Raw genomic sequence first — 20,597 nt, forward strand, 5'->3', positions numbered from 1 at the left:
CCGCTTCACATTCGGCCGCGAACCTACCCAGCAAGAGCTGAAGGTCAGAGCTGGATGAAGCTAGGAGGACCACATCATCCGCAAAAAGCAGAGACGAGATTCTCCTGCCACCAAACTCGACACACTCCACACCACGGCTGCGTCTAGAAATTCTGTCCATAAATATGATGAACAGAACCGGTGACAAAGGGCAGCCCTGGCGGAGTCCAACCCTCACTGGGAACAGGTCCGACTTACTACCGGCTATGCGGACCAAACTCACGCTCCTCTGGTAAAGGGACTGAATGGCCCTTAACAGAAAGCCACCCACCCCATACTCCTGGAGCGTCCCCCACAGGGTGCCCCTGGGGACACGGTCATAAGCCTTCTCCAAATCCACAAAGCACATGTGGATTGGTTGGGCAAACTCCCATGCCCCCTCCATCACCCTTGCAAGGGTATAGAGCTGGTCCACAGTTCCACGGCCAGGACGAAAACCACATTGCTCCTCCTCTATCTGAGATTCAACTATCGATCGGACCCTCCTCTCCAGTACCTTGGAGTAGACCTTTCCAGGGAGGCTGAGGAGTGTGATCCCCCTATAGTTGGAACACACCCTCAGGTCACCCTTCTTAAAGATGGGGACCACCACCCCGGTCTGCCACTCCCTAGGAACTGCCCCCGATGACCACGCAATGTTGTAGAGACGTGTCAACCATGACAGCCCTACAACATCCATAGCCTTGAGATACCCAGGACGAACCTCATCCGCCCCTGGGGCTCCGCCGCTGTGTAGTTGTTTGACTACCTCAGCAACTTCTGCCCCCGAGATCGGACAGTCCATCCCCAGGCCTCCCAGCTCTGGTTCCTCCTCGGAATGCGCATTGGTGGGATTGAGGAGCTCCTCAAAGTATTCCTTCCACCGTCCGACTATAGCCTCAGTTGACGTCAGCAGCTCCCCATCCCCACTGTAAACAGTGTGAGCGAGTTGCTGCCTTCCTCTCCTGAGGCGCCGGACAGTTTGCCAGAACCTCTTTGGAGCCGATCGATAGTCTTTCTCCATGGCCTCACCAAACTCCTCCCACGCCCGAGATTTTGCCTCGGCAACTGCCACTGCTGCACCCCGCTTGGCTATCCGGTACCTGTCTGCTGCCTCCGGAGACCCACAGACCAGCCACGCCCTGTAGGCCTCCTTCTTCAGCCTGACGGCTCCCCGAACCTCTGGTGCCCACCAGCGGGTACGGGGGTTGCCACCACGACTGGCACCGGCCACCTTACGACCACAGCTAGCAACAGCCGCCTCGACAATCGCAGAGTGGAACAAGGCCCACTCGGACTCAATGTCCCCCACTGCTCTCGGGACGTGGTCAAAGCTCTGCCGGAGGTGGGAGTTGAAGACCGTCTTGACAGGTTCTTCTGCCAGGCGTTCCCAGCAGACCCTCACTATGCGTTTGGGTCTGCCAGGTCTACGCGGCATGTTCCCTTGCCATCTGATCCAACTCACCACCAGGTGGTGATCAGTTGACAGCTCCGCCCCTCTCTTCACTCGGGTGTCCAAAACATACGGTCGCAGGTCAGATGACACGACTACAAAATCTATCATCGACCTGTGACCTAGGCTGCCCTGGTACCAAGTGTACCGGTGGGCATCCTTATGTTCGAACATGGTGTTCGTTATGGCCAAACTGCGGCTTGCACAGAAGTCCAATAACAAAACACCGCTCGAGTTCTGATCAGGTGGGCCGTTCCTCCCAATCACACCCCTCCAGGTCAAGCTGTCATTGCCCACGTGAGCATTGAAGTCCCCCAGCAGGACAATGGAGTCCCCTGATGGAGCACTATCTAGCACTCGTCCCAGGGACTCCAAAAAGGGTGGGTACTCTGAACTGATATTTGGCCCATACGCACAAACAACAGTCAGGACCCGTTCCCCGACCCGAAGGCGCAAGGAAGCTACCCTCTTGTCCCCCGGGGTAAACCCCAACACACAGGCAGAGAGTCTCGGGGCTAACAAAAAGCCAACCCCAGCCCTCCGCCTCTCACCCGGAGCAACTCCAGCAAAGAAGAGTGTCCAACCCCTCTCCAGGTCTCGGGTTCCAGAGCCAATGCAATGTGTCGAGGTGAGTCCGACTATATCTAGCCGGTACCGCTCAACCTCTGCCACAAGCTCCGGCTCCTTCCCCGCCAGCGAGGTGACGTTCCATGTCCCAAAAACTAGTTTCCTTGTCCGGGGATTGGACCGCCAAGGCTCCCGCCTTGGTCTGCCACCCGATTCACATTGCACCGGACCCTTCATGTTCCTCCTGCGGGTGGTGGGTCCACAGTTGGACGAGCCCATGTATCCGGTTCGGGCTGGGCCCGGCCGGGCCCCATGGGCGAAAGCCCGGCCACCAGGCGCTCGCTCACGGGCCCCAACCCCAGGCCTGGCTCCAGGGTGGGACCCCGGTAACCCTCCGGGCCGGGTACTCCGACTCTTCGTTTTCACCGCCATGAAAGATCCTTCGAACCGTTCTTTGTCTCACCCTTCACCTAAGACCAATTTGCCATGGGAGACCCTACCAGGGGCACTAAGTGCCCCAGGCAACATAGCTCTTTAAAATATAAATGTACGAAGACACAACATAGCATGAGCATAATGATTGTAAAACAATGTGTTCTGGCTCAGTTTTGTTGGCATGAATTCATGATAGAGAGGCGTCGCTATCAGCAGTAAATACGGAAATAAAACAATCTCTGGGTGTGATACGCTTGTCAGCCACTAGATGGCGCCATCAAATAAAAAAAACTTTTAGATATCAATCCATCCATCCATTTTCGGCCACTTATCCGGTATCAGGTCGCGGGGGGCAGCAGCCTTAAGGTTGGTTTATGCTTGACGCGTCCGCGAGGTCTGCACGGCTCCGCGCGGTGAAATTGCGTAATTTTAACAACCACGCCCCTCCACCGCGTCTCCGCACAGCCCAAAATTTCCGCAACGCGCACCCAGGAAAAATTCTAATCACGCAGACGGTCGGACGTGGAAAAACATGGCGGACCGGCAAGAACTAGTATGGAAGAGGTTCGTAAATACAGACATTTGTATGATTCAGCTCTCAAAGATCACCGTGATCAACATCTTAGGTGTGTTCTTGCTGTGTCGTGGTTCTAATTCCATGCTTTCGTTCTTTTTAAACACAGAAACAGTTTTGTTTACCTGTTTTGTAGCTACAGTTTCGCCGACGGCTGCCGGCTTCTTCAGGCTGACGCTGATGGTGGCTCGTCACTTCCTTCTCCGTTAATCTGCGGACAGCAGAGGACGTTGTCGCCCTCTACTGCCCGCTCTCCCCTCTCCGATGATGCAGTCCCATGCGCAGATAAACGGAGAAGGAAGTGACGCGCCACCATCAGCGTCAGCCTGAAGAAGCCGGCAGCCGGCGGCGAAACTGTAGCTACAAAACAGGTAAACAAAACTGTTTCTGTGTTTAAAAAGAACGAAAGCATGGAATGTGATCAACATGTTGTTAATAATTCATGGAGAGAAATAGCTCGCACTGTCGGAAAAGACGAGGACGCTGTTAAAAATGTTGGAATGCCATGTTGTAAACAACAGTAATTTCTACTTCTACTATGGTGTAGTGTTGGATGCATGCCGTAGAGCTCCATGCTGCCCCCTACAGTTTGGGAGAATATTGGCTCACCGCAGAGACAAGCCGCATGAACCATAAACGCTGCGAGTTGTGAAGCGCGTTCCATCCGTGAGCCGCATCACCAAGCGGAAAGTAAATGCGTCAAGCATAAACCAAGCTTAAGCAGGGAGGCCCAGACTTCCCTCTCCCCAGCCACTTGGATCAGCTCCTCCGGGAAAATCCTAAGGTGTTCCCTTACCAGCCATGAGACATAGTGTCTCCAACGGAACATGGCCCACTCTGACTCAATGTCCCCCGCCTCCCTGGAATATTTTGGAAGTTTTGTCAGAGGTGAGAATTGAAACTTCTTCTGACAGGAGACTCAGCCAGACATTCCCAGCAGACCCTCACAATACACTTGGGCCTGCCAGGTCTGACCGGCATCTTCCCCCACCATCAATGCCATCTCACCAACAGGTAGTGGTCAGTTGACAGCTCCGCCCCTCTCTTCACCCAAGTGTCCAAAACATGCGGCCACAGATCAGATGAGATGACAACAAAGTGAATCATTGAGCTGCAGCCTATGGTATCTTGGTGCCAAGAGCACATATGGACACCTTTATGTCTGAACATGGTGTTCATTATGGACAATCCATGACTATCACAGAAGTCCAATAACTAAACACCGCTCGGAGCCGTTCTACCACACCACTCCAGGTCTCAGTGATGTTGCCCACGTGAGCGTTAAAGTCCCCCAGCAGAACGAGGGAGACACCGGAAGGAGCGCTCTCCAGCATCCCCTCCAAGGTCTCCAAAATGGGTGGGTAGTCTGAGATGCAGTTTGGTGCATAAGCACAGACCACAGTCAGGACCCGTCCCACACCACGTGGGTGGAGAGAGGCCACCCTCTCGTTCACCGGGGTAAAGCCCAACGTACAGGTACCAAGATGGGGGGCAACTAGTATGCCCACCCCTGTTCGGCGCCTCTCAATGGGGTCAACTCCAGAGAGGTAGAGTGTCCAGCCCCTCTCAAGTAAACTGGTTTCAGAGACAGAGCAATGCGTCGAGGTGAGTCCGACTATAGTCGAAACCTTTCGATCTCACACACGTACTCAGATTCCTTCCCCACCAGGGTGGTGACATTCCATGTACCGAGAGCCAGCTTCTGTACCCGAGGATCAGACTGCCAAGGTCCCCGCCCTCGACTAACACCCATCACACATTGCTCCCGACCCCTTTGGCCCCTCCCACAAGTGGTGAGCCATTGGGAAGGGGGACCCACGATTCCTCTTCGGGCTGTGCCCGACTACCAGGCGCTCACCGGCAAGCCCCATTTCCAGGCCTGGCTCCAGAGGGAGGCCCCGGTGACTGGGCGAGGGAACACTGTAAATTATTCATCATAAGAGGTCTTTCAAACTCCATAATTTAGTTCTTTTTAAAACACAGAAAGGTTTTATTTACCTGCAACGTTTCGTTACGTTGCAGGTAAATAAAACCTTTCTGTATTCAAAAAAACTAAAAGGTGGAATTAGAATTTCAACACAGCAAGAACACACCAAAGGTCTTTCAAACATCTACTTAAAATCTGAGACATCAGATGATTTCCATCTGGTGGAGAGGTAAATACAGACTTTTAAAAAATTGTGTACTTTTCCAACTAATTTAAATAATAAATAAAGGCAATATTTGTTGACAACTAACAAAACAAACCACCTGATTTGCTATAAATGATCGTTTACCAAGTTGTTTACTAAACAGCTGGGGTTCAAAAGCAAATTGGTTTGAATTCTACTTTTCTTGTTGCACTTTTGTGACCAATCATGTCCAAATTTTTTCTAAATTTACCAGAATTTTGTCCCTGCCTACTTTCATATTTCTTTCTCTTTCTGATAAAGAAAGCACGATAAATAACTAAATACTTTTTTTCTTTAGCAAAGATTGGGGCGTAGTTTGGCAAGGCAGGGCAGCTTGATTTATTTTAGCGATATTTCATACACAGAGTCAAATCAATGTGCTTTTTGCTACATTTAGAGTAATTGAATTTTTTGTTCAGTTAGAAATGTTCCTCGGTAACAAAGCTATTTGACAGGAGGTCATAAACAAAACCGGTCTTAGACATGAACACAATCAAAATAGAAATGTTCAGTCTTACATTTGTAAATATTTTGTCCATGGAAACATTGCAGTAAAAAGAACAGCTGACTTATCTTCCAGTCAGGCGAGACACTCATTTAATTAGTCACTCACAACTGATTTACAATGGACACATTTATTATGGATAGCTGAAACTGAAAGCTAATCCAAAGGCAGCCATTGTCCTTTTTTTAATATAACCTATTTTTTAAGTGGAGTTCCTGAGTCATGGCTTTAATTTCAAACTAATTTTTTATAACACCAGCTGGAGGCACATTTCAAGAAAGAAAAGGCTATTAATACACTTAATAAGCATTGATAAGGGATAGTATTACCCTAAAATGTTGATGAGCATTTTGAGCAGATGTGAAACAGGATTAGTCTTTGTTGGGAGAGGGAACAATACCTGGCAAGCCCTCCTTACCTCTCTTTTGTTCTGTGTAAGTTGCTCCATTATGCTCACCAGCTAGATGCCAGCAGGTTTATCGGAGCTCAGTCAATACAAACGTCTGCCGTTCCTCTTCTGGAAAAGAGCTTCATCAGATTGGTGAGAAGTGTACGCCAAATAAAAAGGAAAACAAATCCTTGTCATGAAACCAAAACAGAGAGCTGACAGAAGATGAGACGCTCTGCAGAGCTGAGGGAATAACACAGCCATGTGTGAAGTCTCTGAATTTATCACAACAGTAGGGCTCTTTTACACAGCAGGTTTAGTAATAACACACACACACACACAAAAGTGGAAACTCTTTGTCTTAAAGGGTTTTTAAGCTTCTGACGTGTATTTCTGTGCGAACGTTTAGCTCTCTCGAGGAATGACCTCCGTTCAGGACTGATGAGCTAACAGCTAGTCCGAGCACAGCCAAAGTGACCGCTGCTGGGTTTAAAAACAGCTCTAGTCTTCTAAATGTCATGGTAGTTTGTGTAAATTTATTTTTGAACAGTCACACTAATTTCACTTTGTCCCTGCCTACAATTCCACCTCACAAGCTACCAAAGCATAAACCACGCTCCCACAGGGTCGTAGAAGGCCGTTAAGAGTCCGGTTCCCCCCGGAGGATCTCAGCCAGCTGCTGAGTCAGAATGATCAGAACGACTTACCTCTCGTTTACATCGAGTATGAACAGATGTGATCCGGTTACTATACGGATTCTGAATGGACTGCTATTTAAAGAGACTGCGGATCGCTTGCAGAACGTCTCATGAAATGTGTTCCTGTGAGAGCACCAAATACCGGGATTCACACGAGTTCACGTTTGAAATTTCACATAATACGTGAATACTAATATGAACTGACATCCCTGACATTAATAATAGATAAAAAATGTAACAAGGGTTTTCTTTTGAAATATTCTGGATGCTCCTTGCTGAACCATGACTCACTCTATGTGCTGCATCCGGACAAAATAGACTCCATGCTGAAACTTTGCAGAGTTCCATATCCAGGTTTGCACTACAGCCGGTATGAAGGCTCTGATTAGATTAAATGATTTTTGGTCTAAAAGGAAGCTGAACAAAGTCCAGACCGCATTGTTCTGACAGGATGTACATAATTACAGTTGACTTGCACGGTCCCTCAATAGTCTGGGGCTGATTCCATCAAAACCTGCCACATTCCTTAGTTTAATCTTCATCAGCTGACTCCACACCTGGTCAGCTGTGATGAACAAGCAGGAGCAGGATATGTGGGGGGCAGGGGGGTACAGAGGTGTTGGGGTGAGGGGTGATTTCTGGTAAATGGGGGATGGAAGGCTTGTTAAAGCACTGGTTCGGTTGACCAAGCCTGGTCTCAGGCTCTGGAGCATCTTAGATCGCTGTTCTCCTTGCCTCTTTTGGTTTATAGCCCTCTCCACACATCTGATTCTTTATAAGCCTTGTCTGCCGGTGGTTGTCAGAGGGCTCAGTGCCCCCATATGGCAGCCTTGCTTCGGTCAGTCTGTCCCAAGCCCAAGGCAGCTAGCTACATTGTTGCTGATTATCATCAGCATGTGTATATGAATGGGTGAATGAGTGATTGTATGTAAAGTGCTTTGGAGTCCTATGACTTTTTACCTTGTTGTGGGTGTTGCTTGCACACAATAGGAATGTATGAAAGAACCAGATAGACTAGGATGGGGTCTGAATGACCCAGGGTGAGGCGAGGGGATGCATCTTTAGTATTTGCACTCAGTAAGTCTGTAGTCTTGTTTTCCCAGGTGCATCAATCTACTGAGTAAAGGTATGGGGACCTGAGGACAAGGAAACTTGATTAAAATCCATGGAGAGGAAAAAGAAGAGCTGGGGTATGACGCCTGCAGCTGGGACACAACTGTGTAAATCGTCCCACCACATGCTGCCGCAGTGAAAGGTAGACAGGTAACACTGGTGGGTGATGATAGTTCATAGCTCCTCTCTGTGCCCTGGTTCACACATCGTCTTCCATCCTTGATGTGAAGGATTCCTCTTGCTGTCACTAATCGAGGTCTGGAGTGTGTCAGCCACTATGCGATTTTAATGTGGTCCAGATGCAATAAGGTATGAAGACAGTCAAACAGGTTTCACAAATCAAAAACTGGGTTTTAAAGATTCTGCTACTAATCTAGTCCCCGTTGAAAGAGTTTATGCATTGTAGCCTATTTTATGAGCTGGACCCATTCTAGTGTGATCAAAATGCAATAATAATACTAAATAAACAAACAAACAAACAAACAAATAAATAAATGAAAAAATGCTTTTCAGTGAACTCTCACAAATCAAAGGCATCACCAAACTGGGCTTTAATGATTGTTTTATAAATGTAGAAAAATCTAAATCAGGTTTGAAGTTTAGATGAATGGGAAGCAGCAACTGGAGGACTTTCAGCTTCATAACATCTGCCAGTGAAAACCTTTGAAGTCTCCTTCTTGCAGAAGTTTTCACTGTAACTTCTGTTAGCACGCTCATCTGGTTTCATCCAGTACAACAACACCCTGATAAAAGTTTCCTCCAGTGTCAATAAAGAATTTGGAAAACAAAACTAAACAAAAAAAACTGTTTAAGCTTTGATTGACATAACCTTGATCCAATAGCTGATGGGTTACACCCTCTTATGTGGCTAATATAAAACTATTGGCCGATAGTTTATAAGCACCACCCTCTATCGCTCACGTGGGTATTTTAAACCAATTGTGGCGCGGCAAACAAATGACTGACGCGTGAAACAGCCAATGAAATCCTGTAAAAAAATAACGTCTTGAGGGGTTGGGTTGTCGCCACAAACTTCCGCGCCTAAACAAACACACAGCTCGACAACATGGCGAAGCACGTCTCCAAAAGGAAATTCCTCTCAGCGGGATGCGTTCAATATTGTTGTAGAAGAGAGAGTGGTCATTCGGACGACTTTTTGTCTGAGGTCAGTGATGTCTCAGACTTCTACTCTGAAGAGGAGACATCCTCTGAGGAGGGACTAAATGGCACTGACAAGTAAGTAAGTGTTATTTCACGAGACAGAGAGAGAGAATGAGAGAGATGGATGGATGGATAGATGTAAAAATAAACTGTTTGGCTAGTTTGATGTAGTGGCAAATGCTAAGGTGAACAGATGTGGTTCACTATTTGGCAACAAACCAGTCAGTTTCTCGTACTTAATCAATGCATAATAGACACGTAATGAGTTATAAAATGTTACAGAACCATTCAATATAAACTATTAGTCGTTTATAAGGGGAGCCATTTTGTAAAGTTGTATCAAATTTGTTATTTATTGTTATTAGACTTCTGCAGAGGGTCAAACTGCTGAGAGGGTGCTCGCTGCAGAACTACAAAGGCGGAGCTGCACCATAAGGTGGAGCTGCACCAGAGTCAACCCCGCCCATTCCCGCAAACTCAGCCTAGCCCACTGACCATAGCTGTCAAGTCTCCCGTTTTGGCCGGGAAACTACCGTATTTTACTTTGCTTTCCTGCCGTCCTCCCGAATTATTATTTTCCCGTAAATCTCCCGTATTTTTAAAATTCCTCTGCCTCTTTAAAATTATCTGTAGCCTCGCGAGAACTGGTTGTCGCGAGATTTGTGCAGACAGCGGGAACATAACAGGAACAACAAACGAGAGCGATGATGGATGGAAGTGAAGAAGGCATTCCTGCCAAAAAATCAAAGAAATCGTGTAAATATCTAGAAAAATGGGACAGCGAATTTACTTTTCTAAAGAAGAGCAGGATGGGACACAGTCACGCTTTTTGTAAGATTTGCAGTTGCGACTTTAGTGTCTCCCACGGGGGAAGGAATGATGTCAGTCAGCATGAGAAATCAACCAAGCACAAGCGCTGGCTAGAAGCACAGAAACATGCCCAGACGATGTCGGCATTTGTAACAAGGAATACCACAGAGGCTGACCAGGTCATAAATGCGGAGGTTAAAATGGCAATGCTGTGTGCCAAAAACAATGTTTCTTTCACCTTCTGTGACGACTTCAACAAGTGTGTAGCTGAGATGTTCCCGGACTCTGCTATTGCACGAAAATATTCTGCGGGGAAAACCAAATCTACGCAACTTATCAAAGGTAAGTTGATTTAAATTAAGTATAAATATTATGAAAGCGTATACATAGTCATAATCATGTCCAGCAGGCATATTGGTGGTAAATTGTTAGCTAACGTTACTGGGCATTCACTCAACAGGTGCCATAGCAGCAGAGCTAGATGAGGAGTTGGCCAGAACATGCCGATCGCAGCCCTTTTCATTGATGTGTGACGAGTCGAACAACAGAAAAACGGACAAAGAATTCGTCATCCTGACCAGACTCTATGATGAGGCCACTCTGCAGGTCGCTACAAAATTCATGGAGATGCCCATATGCAATGTAGGAAATGCAGAAAATCTGTATGAAAAGCTGAGTGAAGCATTAAGGTAGGGGAACTGCAATGTGTTGTTGACGTGTGTAGTAATTTGCATTTAATTATAATCTTACATTTAGTGTAAGGCATTTTATGGCTTTTTTTTCATATTTCCAATAGAAAAAGAGGAATTCCATGGGAGAACCTGATAGCCTTTAACTCTGATAACGCCAGTGTCATGAAAGGCAGACACAACTCTGTTATCAGCAGACTGAAGACCAGCCAGCCCCATGTCCAGGACCTTGGCTGCATCTGCCACCTAGCACAACTGGCCACTGGCTGTGCCATCAAAGCAGCACAGGTACCAGTGGAAGACTTCCTGGTTGGGATATACACCCACTTTGATAAAAGGTAAATTATTATAAATAAATAGGCCTGCAGTTGATACTCTTCAGACATACACATACATTTCCATCCACTAACTAAATAATTGTCTATATTACAGTGCAAAAAGATGTGAAATCTATAAAGAATTTGTAGATTTTACCGATTCAGACCACCTGAAGCTCCTCAGGTACTGCAGCACCCGATGGCTGAGTCTATTAACCTGTGTCCAGAGAGTGTTGAACCAGTGGGACGCACTGCAGGTAAGGATGGTAACTCCAGCAGATACATACAGCTTACTATTCTGTGTTTTCCTTTTATTTAACTATTGCCACCTTGTTTCCCCATGTACTCTAGGCCTACTTCAACAGTCATGAGGAGGTGGAGAGGAGCGCCAAAATACATGATTTAGCCAGCCATCTGCGTGATCCAGTCATGAAGATCTACTTCATGTTCCTGACTGCTGCCCTTAAACCTTTATCTGATTTTAATATTGCCTTCCAGGTGGGTGTCAGTGTTATTGAATGTATGTGTAAATATTAAATGTGATTTTGCTAATTGTAGCATTCACTGATATTTTGTTGTGACCCATGATATTTTCTACAGTCAGAGGGAGTACAAATTCACAGACTGGAAGAGGAAATGTGCAGGCTGATTAGGAGGATCCTGGGCTACCTCATACCAGCCAGGGCCATCGTAGGTATACCTCTCAGGGAGGTGGAGTATGGACAAGGACATCAGTTGGCTGATGAGGAGCTCTTTATTGGAGCAGACACAAAGGCCTTCATGAAAAGCGTAGAGCTTCCCATGTCCACTGAGAAGAAAATCTTTCAGTGAGTATATTACCCAGCTGTTTTATAATGGTCATCATCAGTATGAGAGAATATGCTGTACTGTGCCTAAAATACTGCCACTATGCAGTTTTTTACTCTTACGCTGTTGTAGATCTGTGAGAAGGTTCTATGAAGCAGCGCTTCAGAAGATGTTCTCCTCCTTTCCCCTTGACCATCCACTCCTGAGGGACTTGAAAGTGCTGGACCCTGCTGCTCGCCTCGACATTCCTCCAGGGGCAGGTAGATGTTAGGGCAGTTCTCCATTGATAGAATGATTGAATTGATTAAATATTGCATGGTTTAGATTTGCAACACTTTCTTTATCTTCCAGTGGAAAGGCTAGGGGCCATGTTTCCTCAGTTGAGCTTGAGTGAAGATAGGCTGAGAGAGGAACTCATTGACTACCAGGTGACAGATAGCAAGCAACTCCCCCAAGAAGACAACATTGACAGATTCTGGGGCCTGCTAGGGAAGGATGTGAGGTTCAGTGAGCTGCCAAGATTAATGAAGGCTTTACTCTGCATTCCCCACAGCAATGCCAGTTCTGAAAGGGTGTTTAGTATGGTGAGAAAGATTGTTACAGAGAATAGGATGTCATTAGACAACAGCACTGTTTGTGCTTTACTGTCATGTAAAATCAACCACTCTGGCCCAGCCTACAAATACACTCCTTCCAAAAAAGTGTTAAAGAATGCTAAATCTGCAACACATTTGTATAATAAGTCATTAGTGAATGTCAGAGAGCCACATGAGTGAACATGATACATCTAAAGAAAATGTGTAATGAAAATAAAATGTAAATGTTTAACTTAAAGACAAGCAATGTGAAATGAACAGGAAGTAATGTGTTGACTTGTATATAAAATGAAAAATGTAAAATCAATAAATATGCTTCATTTCCCCTTTTGTGTTTTCATTTAGGCTGTATTATAACAGAATGTTCACAGCATTTCAATGTCAACAAAGGTAGGCCTCAGATTCTGATCACTGAATTGTAGTAAGTGGTTGAAAAGTGGTTATTATAGATTTTTTGTACACCTATCTTACAATGTAAGATATACTAGCGCTCGGCTGTGGCGGCTGGTTGGCTCGCTGCCGGTGTTGTAAATTTTCCCTTATTTTCAAATCCAAAACTTGACAGGTATGCCACTGACTTCCGTTTTTGTTTTCAACTTTATCGCAAACTGACCTGACCCACATGAATTACGGCTGTTACTAGTTTACAGTCGTTAATGCTATGTTCTGTGCTCCAATTAAACAAGATAAATATAACTTGCTACATGACAAAGTCTGAATATATCCCGAAATAAAAAGGTTTCTCGTAGCGAATATCTGCCCACAGCCGCTCTAACAAAAGTCTTGTACAATAGCATGTACCCTCTCCCTGTGGGTTCTGGTAGTCCAGTGGCAAGATCGTCTGACTTACATTTTGCTTTCCCCTCAGCTGATGCTGGTTCGATTCTCGGAGGGGTCGGCAACAATCTATTCAGCCAGCTGAAACATTTAATTTGTTCATATTTTAGTTGTAATGTTCATTTTCAGCAAAATATTTATGTCTCTACAAGTTCTTTGAATTTGGTCGTTCCTAAACAGCATTTTAGTTGAAACTCTGCTCACAGATGGACTCACACTGGCTAAATAAACGAATGAATAAATAAAAAGAACACATTAGTCATTATATGTTAAACGGCATACCAATAAATCGTTGTAAACATAGTACTGGCAAGTGTAGCTAGAAATGAGGAAAAGAGATTATAGAATATTTCCACTGCTGGGAGGCGAACCTGCGCAAAACTGCATGTCAACCTAACACCATCACCACTACACCACCACATCTGATAAAAACTAAGTGGCGTTACATTTTATTATGTTATTTGGTGTGTCTTTGTAGATGGGATGTATGATTTTTCTGGCGGTGTCTCAGTAGAAGTCATTTCAGAAATAATTTGTCAGAAAATTCACAGAATATCCAGATTTGAGAACCAAGACCAGACCCGCTTTGGGGGAGGAGACCAAATTGAAGCTGAGATGGGAAGAAAATGCATGAATGAGGCCAAAAATGGCTTTGGCGTGTTTCTTATGAGGAAATGACAATATAACATGATTAAAAGTTCCAAAAGTTAGATTTTTAATTATATGGAACCTTTACAAAAACTTTTCAATTCACTTCTCAACTCCCTCCTCAATCTTGCATTTTTTAGCTATAACACCCTCTTTGGTTCCAGAATGCTATAAAGTCTGACAACTGGAAGGAATTGGACTGACTCCGATAGAATGGGCGGGGCTGATTCTGGAATGGGCGGGGCTGACTCTGGTGCAGCTCCACCTTTGTGGTTCTGCAGCGAGCACCACTTGAAACTGCTCACTATAAATAGGCTATGAATTATGTTTACTGCTGTAAACTTTGTAAATACATACTTTTTAATTTTGTATGATGAATTATTTGTTTATCTACTGGATTCAGATGAAAACTCTGCCCCATGTGGTTCTGAACACAGAAAGTCCCCGAAGAGTGAACCAGACCCCCGCCCCGTCGCCCCACCTGGAAGAGGCACAAACAAGAGAAAAGCAAGAGGAGGTGGACGTGGTAGAAGAGGGAGGAGGGGGAGAACTAGTACTAGTCAAACAAGTGTTCGTGGCATGACTGAAGAGTCTGTGGATGGAATTGGAGTTGAGGACGTTAAACCCTCACAACCCATCTTGAGGCCCCATCATCCACCTGGAACCAGTACCAGTAGTAGTCAGACCAGAATCTCCGGAAAGAAGGACGAGTCCTGGAAAGGAACAGGAGTTCAGGACGTTGGCCTCCCTCAACCCATCGTGAGACCAGACCCTCCACCCGGAACCCAGACCAGTATCTGTGGGGTGTCTGCGGAGTTTGGGCGTGGACACGATCACGGAGGGGAGACTGAGACAGTCAGTATTCAAGCCGATATCTCTGGAATGACTAATGAGACCCAGAGTGGTGCTGGAGTTCAGTCCATTAAACTCGCAAAACCCATCTTCAGCCTCTACCATCTACCCGGAACAAAGCTCCTTCCCACAACAAACTACACTCCAATACAGATTTTTCAGCTTTTTTTCACAAATACCATAATACAGAAAATAATTCAGAACACAAATGAGTTTGGCGCCACACACAGGCCAAAGTCCATGACCCCGTGGACCGATGTCTCTCTGAAGGAGATGTTCAGTTTCATGGCTTTGGTTATATATATGGGACTTGTTAAATGCTGCTCAATAACAGATTACTGGAGAGGGGGGAAGCTGTACGAACTCCCCTTTCCCAAGTCAGTGATGACCTGCAAACGCTTCCTCCAGATACGCCATGCCCTGCACCTAAGCAGCAGCACGGAGGAGGCTGCCAATGAAAGGAAGAGGGGGACACAAGATTATGATAGTTTATGCAAAATTAAACCCCTGTATGAGGAGCTGAGGGTTGCTTGCAAAGATAACTACCACCCCTCTCTGAACATTTCCATTGACGAGCGTGTGGTTGTGACAAAATCCGCCATGGATCAGAAGCGGGACATGACGATGGAACCTACTTACTGGGGCTACAAGCTTTTTGTTCTTGAGGATAATCCCAGTGGCTATAAGTGGGATTTTTTTGTTTGTGAGGGGAGGTCGCAAAAGCTTAGGAATGGCCCAAGCGAGGTCTCTTTTCTACAAGATTACTACAAGGTCCTACACAAAAAACAGAAGTGGTACAAGATCTTCTTCTTCCACTTCATGGACATCGCCTTCGTGAATGCCTTCGTCCTGTATAAAGAGCACACCATGAGGAGAGGTGATGTTCCCTTCATCCAAAAGGAATTCAGGGAGGCCTTGGCCTTGGAGCTGGCAGGTGCGGGGTCCAGCATCACAGATGAATCTGAATCCGTTGTCCCTGGTAAGCACCTACCTGTGTACATCTCAGGAAACAGCAGCGCCCGGCGCCTGAGATGCAGACACTGCCAGGCCAAAACTCCCATCAAGTGTACCACGTGTAAGACGGCGCTGTGCTTCGTGCCGGGTCGAGACTGCTACAACGCTTGGCATATTTCGAAAGGCATGTGACTGCCTATTGGAAATGGTGTGCCATGTTGTTTTTTCCTGCAATCGCCTCGTGTGTAAATAAATGTTTTCACTTTGAACGATAAAAGTTTTTTGGGACATTTTTATTGCGTGCATAGAGCTTTGTTTATAGAAAAAACATGTTTGTGCCTTTTTTACTGTTTTACAGAAATACTGAATGTGGGTTATTTTGAAGCAGCCAAGTCTAGCAGCCTTGCTAGGGGTTCCAAATTGGCGTGTTTCCACTACAAGAACTTCAGGTCAGATTTACAGGAACTTCCCGACATGCGCTCGTCTCCACCCGACCGGGCCGTCCGAACGGCCGTCTCTCAGGCCATTTTCAGGAACCTTCTGAGTACCTGCTCTGGAGAAGGAACTCTGAACGGCCCGGTGGAGTAGCTGAGCGGAACCTCCGGTTAACTCACGCTGATTGGTTGTAACTCAGCGGGAAATGACATCAGCAGACGTCCAAACAACCAGCAGCAGTTAAATTAGAAGAGTAGCTGGTGAAGCAGAATGGAAGGCACTGATCGTATTTAAAATCCAACTCTGGCACCGCACACCTCGGTGGAATTACCCCACAGCTATTGGAAAAAACGAGGAAATTCCCCCACAGACGTAGCTAACAGGGCTTGTCTCACTGAAATCTGAGCTGCTCATGTCCTCTGAAAGGATTAAATTGTGATATACTACTATAGAGTAAATGCTTTTAGCATTATTTATGTTACTTTGGGCGCTTTTTGGGGTTGACCAGTGACATCACTCACTGCCAAAGCAGTCGCGGTATGCTGACGTCTCAACAGCTGAGAGGACTGGAACATCCTATCTCCTGGTCAAGTTCCCCATCCCAGGAACTACCCTGGAGGTCTGGGAATGGAAACATGCCTAATGACACACCCGGGCTTTGTCAGACGGACAAAATACTAATTTTTGGTTTATTGGTAAGGGATGGAAGTTTTATTTATGTAGCACATTTTATACACAGAGGCAAATAAACAGGCTTACAGGGGCAAGAAAAAACATTTATAAAATCACGAATTCTACTGTCACATTCGGTGTGGGAAAAGGTAAAAGTATGCTTTAGACTCATTGTGTTTCCCACTCCACAGCGCCATGCTAAAGCCACTTGTATTTATAGGAAATAGATAGGAATCGATAAGAAGTTGTGTTTTCTTCCTAAAGCAACTTCAACCCTGTTTCTACTCCCAACTGGTTCAAGAACAACTAGTTTTAGTTTAGATGCATTTGGGGGGGGGGGGGGGGGGGGATTGCAGGAATCTTTTTATATATTTGTATAAGCGAACACATCGGATTTTATATTCTTATGGGCTCGACACACGGGAGAACCATATAAGGGTCTATACAAACAGGGCCAGATTAACACTTTGTTGTACCCTGGGCAAGAATATTCACGGGCCCCATCATCACGACCCAAGGATCACCATAATATGGTCACATACAGAATATTTTACTGTAATATGCAGTAAATATACTCAATACTTGAATGCCTGACGTCATGTAACCCGCTCAGGGTAACCTTTGACCCACCTTGTGTGGACTGACCAATGAGGAGAGGGTCTTAACTTGAGGCTCTCTCTTCATTGGTCAGTCTGCATGAGAGTGACTCAACCGCTCTCAACTGACGTTCAAAGTCAAAGGCAGCGAAGCGTCTCTGTGCAGCGCAAAAGCCCGGGTGGACAGTTTGTTGAATATAGGGTGAACATATTTCCATTTCCAAAAAGAGGACAGGGGATCTGTGCCTATGACGTCACACTATGGCAACGCCACACAAACCATGTTGGGACCCATTTTTTTGTAAGAACTAAATTAATATCAGATTCTGCCAATAAAAGGGCTCTAAAACAATTCATATGTAAATGTTAAGCATATTTATTGCAAAATCTCATTTTTCTGCTGCTTTAGTTCTGCAACAACATTATATTAATAAGAAGTTATTATACCTTTTATTATACCTATTTACTACAGCATCGGTAAAGCTGGGCGGACACTGCGACTTTTTCACTCGTAGCGCTCAGCTTCAGCTCGAACTGTCCGACTTCCTCGCAGGGCAGATCTCACGAGTCATGCGCTCACACTGTACGACCCAGTTCTCGGATGCTACCTGACTGCTCACACTGTACGTCTGGTAGCAACACGTCGGACCTAAAAATATGCTAAAAATAGCACTTTTTACACAACACATCAGACTTTTTGTTGTCTTGCCTGTTGTCCTTCGGGAGTGCTGCAGGAGGACACACAGGGATTTATGGGGGTTGGATGAGGAAAACGAAATAAAGAAAGTAAATCTGTGTTTGTGATCAGTTTAATTTGACATGAACACGACAAACACACTTGACAATCTTTGTGAGTAAAAAAACGTGTAGAAATAAAAACGAACAACGTGTGTTATTGGGGAAATAGCGGGTGAGCGGTGGTGATGCAGGATTGCGCATGCGCCGTGAACAGTTCTGATACCTTTTGGGTCGCAGCGCCGCTTCAACAGTGCAATACCCTCACGAGGGACGAGCAAAATATTAAACACGCCAGAAGTCCGTGCGAGCTCACGATTAGTGATCGGTAGCTGGTCACGTGGTGTTAATCGCCTCTCGTAACCCCCTGTACACTACACGACGCTCGGCGCAAAACTCGCCCCGATCTCGTGGATTCTCGCACGAGTGGAAAATCGGCTCAAAAAAGTGAAAATTTGCACAGTGTGCGCCCAGCTTAAGCTTCCTGTGCACAGATTATTAAGGATGCTTGTTTCAGCTGTTTAGACGATAGGATCAATGAAAAAATAAGTTGTCACACACTCCATGGAAACTTTCAGAGAATCCACAAATAGTGGCTTTTAAATGGTTTTGTTACTTTTTGCAAGTTTAGGAAAGCAGCAGATGAGATAGCGAGTCTGATCATTTAGTTTTTCATCTGATAACATTAGAACATGTCAGTGATGTCTGAGGGGCTTTTATAAACACTGTATAACTAACACTACTGGAGAGGGTATGAATTACACAGAGGCTTCCGGGGGAACCAGCTATAGGAGTGGGGGGTGTTCTGTTTTGCCTTGGCCCCCAAAATGCCTTGAAACGGCCCTGGGTGTGTGACTGAGTTTTGAAGGTGATCTGAATTGTATCAGATGTATAAATATTACAAATATTGTTGCAACTGATTGGTTGTGTGGCAAGATGGTAAATGGTAAATGGCCTGTATTTTGATATAGCGCCTTCTAGAGTCCTAGAACCCCCCAAGGCGCTTTACAACACAATCAGTCATTCACCCATTCACACACACATTCACACGCTGGTGGGGATGAGCTACGATGTAGCCACAGCTGCCCTGGGGCGCACTGACAGAGGCGAGGCTGCCGAGCACTGGCGCCACCGGTCCCTCCGACCACCACCAGCAGGCAACGTGGGTTAAGTGTCTTGCCCAAGGACACAACGACAGCGACAGACTGAGCGGGACTCGAACCAGCAACCTTCCGATTACGGGGCGAGCACTTAACTCCTGTGCCACTGTCGGAGATGGAGAAACTAGGGCCCGGGCGGGATTCGATCCCCAGACTCCCGGGTGAGAGTCACGGCCAAGTAGCCAGGGCGCCGGTACCGGTCCAATGCACTGCTCTCTGTCCCTAAAGAATGAGTCTAATGATTTGATCATCAGAACCTAATCATCATGATCTGTTCCTGACAGCCGCTGTTTCTCCCTCCCCAACCCGCTCCACATGCCCAGAACTGCGCGCTGCGTGATAATTAAACTGGCCCAAAAACTCCACCTTAAACCGGTTCTCCCAACATGACCACATACAGGCCAGCCTGGACATGCATCTGTGGCCAGAGCTTTCTTCTTTTTCAATATCTCCTTTTCTGCTCCAACTTTCCTGGTCCGTCTAGGTCCATTTTGCCTCTGGGACCAAAGGTGCGGTGGTGCTGTAGCCGCTCTGGGGTGGTGGGTGTCTGCAGCCGCTTTGCCAGACCCCGACAGAGTGAGAGGAGGGGGTGTCTTTGTGCCCATTTTGCTCCATTTGTGTGAGCATCAGGACAGCAAATGCTCTGATGAGCTGCATGACGGATTGCTCATTTTGATATTATGCACGTCATGACCGGCAATCACTGAGCGGGCCAGTTTAACGGCCAGGCCACCGGGAAATCCTCCATTTCTCCCGATTACCAGTCCGCCACTGAAGAGTTGTGCGCAATTTTAATTACTTGTCAAACCCCCCACCCCGTGCATGTTCCGGCATCTGTTTTGCCTTTAGTGAACTTTGGTTTGACATCAGTATTTGCGTTCCGGGAACGTTTGATTTACAAATGAAGCACTGCCCCCGCACCTCCAACAACGCACCCCGACCACACAGGCTCCGGCCACATGACCGTATCCCTGTCACCGAAAACACCTCAGAGGAGGTTCCTCGTACGCCATCACCGTGAAACTTAGGAAGCCCAACTGGACATGAGCAGGGAGCTCCACCGCAATAAAAGTAATCAGCAGCGGAGTGGACCCACGTGCGTTAGACCCCAGACGCCGAACAGCCACCACCGCCACCCCACTCAGGGAACCAAACACCTCTGACTCAGAGACCTCGTTGGAAATGCCGTACACCACACCCTTAATCACACAACCAGACCTCGACTCAGAAGCCACCACGTCCACCCCCCAGAAACTTCTCAAGCTGCAGCGCTTTGTTAGCCTGGCAAGCCAGACTAAATAAATGTATTATTTAGTCTGGCCACGCTCCATTGACGGCTCTCGGTTGTGGGGCGGGTTCTAACGTTATCTTTCAAATGATCTTCGCATTCCACTGGACAATGAATG

At 46.4% G+C, this 20,597-nt stretch overlaps 2 protein-coding genes across 5 annotated transcripts; both read left to right on the forward strand.

The window, feature by feature from the left end:
- The first annotated feature begins 8,949 nt into the window (after positions 1-8,949).
- On the forward strand, positions 8,950-15,870 carry LOC107374934 (uncharacterized). 3 transcript variants are annotated; one of them, XM_015943225.3, is made up of 2 exons: positions 8,950-9,158; positions 14,225-15,870. In XM_015943225.3, the coding sequence occupies exons 1-2, from the start codon at positions 8,989-8,991 to the stop codon at positions 15,783-15,785; spliced, it is 1,731 nt and encodes a 576-aa protein (XP_015798711.3). In that variant the 5' UTR covers positions 8,950-8,988; the 3' UTR covers positions 15,786-15,870. The 3 variants fall into 3 exon arrangements, with proteins under 3 accessions (XP_015798711.3, XP_015798713.3, XP_015798712.3); XM_015943227.3 differs by having other exon boundaries at positions 9,004-9,162; XM_015943226.3 differs by having other exon boundaries at positions 9,004-9,158; positions 14,191-15,870.
- On the forward strand, positions 9,162-12,627 carry LOC139070358 (uncharacterized). 2 transcript variants are annotated; one of them, XM_070552464.1, is made up of 8 exons: positions 9,162-10,235; positions 10,354-10,582; positions 10,690-10,920; positions 11,015-11,156; positions 11,251-11,397; positions 11,500-11,726; positions 11,815-11,966; positions 12,058-12,627. In XM_070552464.1, exons 1-8 carry the CDS (start codon positions 9,788-9,790, stop codon positions 12,480-12,482), a joined length of 2,001 nt encoding a protein of 666 aa, XP_070408565.1. In that variant the 5' UTR covers positions 9,162-9,787; the 3' UTR covers positions 12,483-12,627. The 2 variants fall into 2 exon arrangements, with proteins under 2 accessions (XP_070408565.1, XP_070408566.1); XM_070552465.1 differs by having other exon boundaries at positions 11,839-11,966.
- Positions 15,871-20,597: the final 4,727 nt, after the last annotated feature.

The sequence above is a fragment of the Nothobranchius furzeri genome, chromosome 6 (assembly GCF_043380555.1).
Source record: "Nothobranchius furzeri strain GRZ-AD chromosome 6, NfurGRZ-RIMD1, whole genome shotgun sequence".
Taxonomy (NCBI): Eukaryota; Metazoa; Chordata; class Actinopteri; order Cyprinodontiformes; family Nothobranchiidae; genus Nothobranchius; species Nothobranchius furzeri.